This window comes from Marmota marmota, unplaced genomic scaffold (genome assembly GCF_001458135.2).
Source record: "Marmota marmota marmota unplaced genomic scaffold, marMar, whole genome shotgun sequence".
Classification (NCBI taxonomy): domain Eukaryota; kingdom Metazoa; phylum Chordata; class Mammalia; order Rodentia; family Sciuridae; genus Marmota; species Marmota marmota.
Genome location: NW_025999905.1, coordinates 8930565 through 8936564, shown reverse-complemented (window position 1 = coordinate 8936564; position 6000 = coordinate 8930565). Strand labels below are relative to the sequence as shown.

At 32.1% G+C, this 6000-nt stretch overlaps 1 protein-coding gene across 3 annotated transcripts in view; it reads left to right on the top strand.

Moving 5' to 3' along the window:
* Positions 1 to 6000, top strand: part of Ankmy2 (ankyrin repeat and MYND domain containing 2) — a 36459-nt gene that overhangs the window by 11768 nt on the left and 18691 nt on the right. For all 3 annotated transcript variants that reach the window (XM_015498122.2, XM_015498121.2, XM_015498123.2), the window contains exons 3-4: positions 242 to 380; positions 2220 to 2318. In XM_015498122.2, the coding sequence (XP_015353608.1) occupies positions 242 to 380; positions 2220 to 2318 (238 nt within the window). The remainder of the gene's footprint in view (positions 1 to 241; positions 381 to 2219; positions 2319 to 6000) is intronic.

Here is a 6000-nt window from a genome sequence, read left to right as displayed (position 1 = left end):
TTTTTCCCCCCCCCCCCCCCATGTTTCAAAGAATCAAACACATCCTTTCCAAATCTGTATGTTGATGTATAAAAAAAAAATCTCAAAATGAATATAAAAATAGTTTGCATATAATGAACTAGAAAAAATAAAAAATAGTTTGCAGGCTTTACCATGCTTTTATTAATTCATGTTTATTTTATATTCATGGTAAGGAAAATGTAAATATGTAAAATTAATACATTTTTCCTTTTGGTTGAAGAATGGAATGACTCCTCTCATGCATGCAGCATATAAAGGAAAACTCGACATGTGCAAGTTACTTTTGCGACACGGAGCTGATGTGAATTGTCATCAACATGAACATGGATACACGGCCCTCATGTTTGCTGCACTTTCTGGTGAAGTCTGAGCCCTTGCTCTATTAATATTAGATACCTTTACAAGTTTGTTTTAAATGCATAGGTATTTGAAATTTAAATGCATTTTTATTTTAGTAATTTTAAGATCAATTTTGATGGGATGGAGTGGTAGGAATTGGTTTTGAAAAGTTATAAAGTATGAACTTAATTATATACCTAAATTGGCAATCTGTTTCTTTAGAGACTCAAATCAATTGGTTCTTTATGTTGACAATATAATTTGGTGTAATTGAGAAGCTAGGTTTGTTACGTTAGTTACTTTGTTCTGTTTCTTGATATTTTGAAGCAAACACTTCTTGGTTCTCTTGATCCGGTGGCTGCTATGATAGGGCAATTTGTCTCACTGCAATTTTAACATGATCACCCATTTAGAAACTTATTTATGATATTTATTCTTTGCTGAATAAAGTCAGTTGAGAAATATGATGTAAAATTAAGTGAGGTTATCTGTGATTATTGCAGTTGTTTTAAGAAAATACAGATATAATAATCTTATTTTAAAAACAGTAATCTGTGTTTTTATAATCTTGGAACACAAATGCATTTATAAGCCCCAAAAGGACAATATTGTCTAATTTATTAAATTTAAACATTGGCATATATACCATGATATATACCATAAAAAGAGTTAAAATACAAATGAAAGGGCTGGGGTTGTGGCTTGGTGTTAGAGCGCTTGCCTACCGTGTGTGAGAACTGAGTTTGATCCTCAGCACCACATTAATAAATAAATAAAATAGAAATGAAAAATGGAGGAAAATATTTATTATATAGTTTAAATGGTTATATTGCTATATTTGTATATAAACAATTCTTATATATCCACTAGAAAAAAAACAAGTACTATATTACCAAAGAACAAAAGAAATATTTTATCACATACAAAACATTTTCAATAATAATCAAATGAATCCTAATTTTATGCTTATTATGTTGGCAAAGGTTAAAGATAATGCCCAGGAACTTTTTGCATTGTGTTGGTGAGTACATTGTAGTCCAACCTTCCTAGAAGCCAAGCCTGGCAAAATGCATTTAAAATATGCCTAACCTTCAATCCATCCATATTTTCCAGGAACTGTTCCTCAGGAAATGGTGGTTCAAATTTGGAAGAATGGACGGAAAATAATATTCATTAACTATAGTTTTTATTGGCAAAGCATCTATAATGATTCCATTAGTGAAAACAACTATAGATGTTTAGATAGAAAAACATCTAGAAAGATAGATCCTAAGTTGTTAATAGTTATTCCAGAGCCTTTAGTTGTGAGGGTTAGAAAGAGTTAGTGGATATTAAAGGAGGATTCCTATTCATTTTTTCTCTTCTGGTTTTTATTGTTGTTGTTGTTGTTTGTTTTGTTTTTTAAAAATTGTCAATGGACCTTTATTTTATTTATTTTTATGTGGTGCTGAGAATCGAACCCAGTGCCTCACACATGCTAGGCAAGTGCTTTATCACCGAGCCACAACCCCAGATCCCTGTTGTTGTTTTTGATACTTTTGTATCTTTGTTTTGATTTTATATTGAGGATTATCATTAGGAGAACATTTCAATTATTTTTAAATGTGATAGTCAATCCCATGCCATTCCTTTTTTTTATTGCCTGATTTTTTTTTCCAGAAAATTTGGTTAATTTTTAAATAGATCCTGTAGAATTTTATTTTTTTTATAATTATGATTCATATTTTGAAAAACATGACAATGTTCCCATGATGGAAAGCTAAAAGTAAATGGGGGAGGAAGAAGAGATACAAGAGAATTTTGAAGGTGTTTACATTGTATATTCCTTATATTAACAAATGTATTCCCTTTATCACTAGGAAACAAAGACATCACATGGGTAATGTTGGAGGCTGGTGCAGAGACAGATGTTGTCAACTCTGTAGGGAGAACAGCAGCTCAGATGGCAGCTTTTGTGGGTGAGTTTTGCTATAGTTTTCCATTAGATTATTCTCAAAGTTTCCCTTCTGGGAAAAAATACCACTTTGCTTTTCAGAATGAAAATTTTGTTGTTATTTTTTAAAAGAAAATGTAGCCTATTATCCCAGCAGCTCTGGAGACTGGAGACAGGAGGATCTCGAGTTCAAAGCCAGCCTCAGCAACAGCTGGGCGTGAAGCAACTCAGTGAGACCCTGTCTCTAAATACAATACAAAATAGGGCTGGGGATGTAACTCAGTGATTGAGTGCCCCTGGGTTCAATCCCAAGTATTGGATTAAAAAAAAGAGAGACAAAATGTTCACAGTCCACTCTCTTTTAGCATATTAAAATAACTAGTGATATTTGGGGAAAATGAAGGCATATATTGAATTTCCATTTTGTGAGATACAAAGAATAGTAGGGCCATTTTAATTATAGCCAAGTGCTTTGAAGTAGTATGTTTTATTTCTCTAATGGAAGTAGTTTGACAATATTTAAGACTATAAACTGTGAAGTCAGCAATTCTAAAGTGAAATTCTGGCTGTGCCATTTAATTACAAGGCATTTAATAATTCTTTCAGTTTCCTCATTGTAAAATAGTTACAGGGTCATTTTAAGGATTATAAGAGATGATAGACTGAAAGGACCTTACATGTAGCACTAAACAAATAGTATCAGTTTCTATTAATAATTACATTAGTGATGCAATTCTTTTTTAGGAAGGAATGTTTAATAATAATATGCAGCTGCTTCATTATCATCTTTATCAATTACAAATGTTTATTTTGTGTGTCCAGTGATTCTTGGCATGTTAATCCTGTTACCTGATATAATGTTTTGGTTTAGGACAAAATGAGAATGAATGTTTGATCATTGGTATTTTGGCCTCGTTGATTGATCTGGTAGTTAAGAGAGTCCTCTGATTCAAAAAAAAGCAAAGATAGAAACATCTGATTTATTTAGTGGCCTTGTGACCAATGATTCGTTTAAAAAAAATTCTTAATGTTTATAACCTGTATATACAGTATCACTCTCAGGTGGTTCAGTTATAGTGGTGAACAAGATAGAGGTTGGTCATGTTTTCATGGCATTTAAAGGCAAATAGCAATGGCAGTGCGAAATGCTACATCAAGGGAGAATTTAATTCCATAAAAGTACATAGAAGGAGGAGATATTCTGTTTTATTCCAAGGGGGTTTTGAGAGAAATTATGTTTGAATTGAGCTTCAGTGAGAATTAATCAGGTGTATACAACTGTAACTGAGTATCTAGTTAAATTTTGTTATTACATTTTCTTAAAATATAGAGACTTTCAATGATTAAATCAGTTACTCATTTGGTTGCCTTGTGACAGCTTTATAAAAACAAGTATCCCTATTTTATTTTATTTTAATTTCATAAGGATTTGAGAAATGTATGGCCTTGCTGTGCAAGCTTCAGAGAAATATTTTGTCTCCCGATTGGGGACCCCATGGTTGCTTCCAACTCTTCTCTAAGTTAGTTTTGATGGGGTCAGTGCAGTGGGAAAAATCGCTGAACTACTGACATGGAAACATATTTTAGTTCATTTCTGCTGTTATTAGCATCCTGGCCAAATCCTGTCACTTCCAATGAGCCTCAGTTTTCTGATTTATATGCAATGAAGCAGGGGAATTAGAATGTGTCCCAACTTTTATTTAGCTCTATGAGTGATCATTATGTACATGATGAAACAAAACAGAGCTCAGATAGAGGTTAACCTTCCCAAGTTCGTAGACCTGGAAGTGGAGGAGCCTTTTCTTTCAGTCATTAACATGCTCTTTTTTCTTTACACTACAAAGTTAACAAAAATCTAAAGCATAAATTGTCCACAGTCACATTCTAAAATAAGAATAGCATTTTAAATGCATTTTAATCTACTTAGACTAGTTTCACAGACTGAATATTTTTTCAGTTGGAATAAATTTTCCATATAAAAAGACTTTGAAAAACAGTCATTCTTCCCAGTGTGATGGTGCATGCCTGTAATCCCAGCAGTTCAGGAGGCTGAGGCAGGAGGATTACAAGTTCAAAGCCAGCTTTAGCAACTTGGTGAGGCTCTAAGCAACTTAGCAAGACCCTGTATCTAAATAAAATATAAAACGTGCTAAGAATGTGGCTCAGTGGTTAAGCGTCCCTGGGTTCAGTGCCCAGGTCCAAAACAAATAAGTTATTTTTCCCTTTTTGTTTGCTTCAAGTGGATCAGTACATATACATGTACAAAATTTTTTTAAAAATGTGATCAACTATACAGTAAACATTCCTTGCAACTTGTCTCCTTCACTTATCAGTGTACCATGGGAATTCCTCCCAACTCAGTAGGTATAAACCAATTGTTATTTCAGTAGCTATATAACATTTCTTGATATAAATGCTTCCCAGTTCATTTAGCTCTTCCTTGCTGACAGATTTTAGTTTTTTTAATCACTTCCCTAGAAACTATGTAATAATCATCCTTGTTATAATTTTTTATTTTTATGTATCTATAAGATACCTATTCTCAGAAGTAAAATTGCTGAGGCAAAGGATATATAATTTTAATTTTAATGTGAGTCTAGATTGTTTTCCAAAAGGATTAGTATCCTTTCACATTAGTGTCCTCAACTGGACGTTATCACTTTCAGTTTTGCCAGTCTGATAGTTGAAAAGATGGTATATCATGAATTTACCTTCCCTTTATAAAGGGAAAGTTTTCGTTTAGTGAAATTAAACTGTTGTTTCTGATCATTTGTATTTTCCCTTCTGTGGGTGGTTTGTTCATATTCTTTAATTGTTTTTCTTTTGTGTTGTCTTTTCTTCTACCAAGAAGCTTCATGTATTTTACGGTTGTTAACCGCTTTGCTTGTCTAAGACCAAATGTCTTTAAATTATTTTATGCCAGTATTTTTTTTCCCCTTTGATTCTTATGAGGACCTTTGCCACAGGGAGTTTATTTTTAATAGTCTTATTTATTTTTATAAATTCCATGTTTCTTCTCTTGTTAGAGATTTTCTTTGATCGGGCAGTCTCCTAAATGTTGTTTGGATTTTTGTTTTTCCTAAGGAGTTTTGCTTTGGTACTTCTAAAGTTTATTTATTTATTTTAACAATTTCTTTTCTCCTAGGTATATAGCTGTGATAATACCATTTATTAACCACCCAACTTTTTCCCACTGCACTGAAATACCATCTTGTTTTAAGTTAAATTCCCTTTTATGTAATTTTCATTATGTAAGTTAAATTCCCTTTTATATAATTTTCATTATGTATATGCAGAGAATAAACATCTGTATGATGTAAGAACTTACTATCCAATTCACATAGTATGACTTTATATGGTTTTTGGGCAGAACTTGTTTGGTCTCTCAACAATATTTAATAGATTCCTTAATAACAGTCATTTTTAAAAAGTTCATATCTTTAGTAATTTGGAGTTATTGCCCCATTGCAAGGAGAATTCTTACTACACCTCAACACTCTTCCACTTCTCCTAGCCTGTTATGTGTAAAAAGAGAAAAGCTATTGATTCCTTTTTTTTTTTTTTTTTTTTGTCATTTTTATTAGTCTCTTGGATTTTTTAGCTATTCAATTCTATTTTATATTCTATTTGAATTATTGTCAAATTTCAAACTAAAGAGAAGTACTAATAGTGATAATTGGCATGTCCTTTTCCTGGTTTTCATGAGA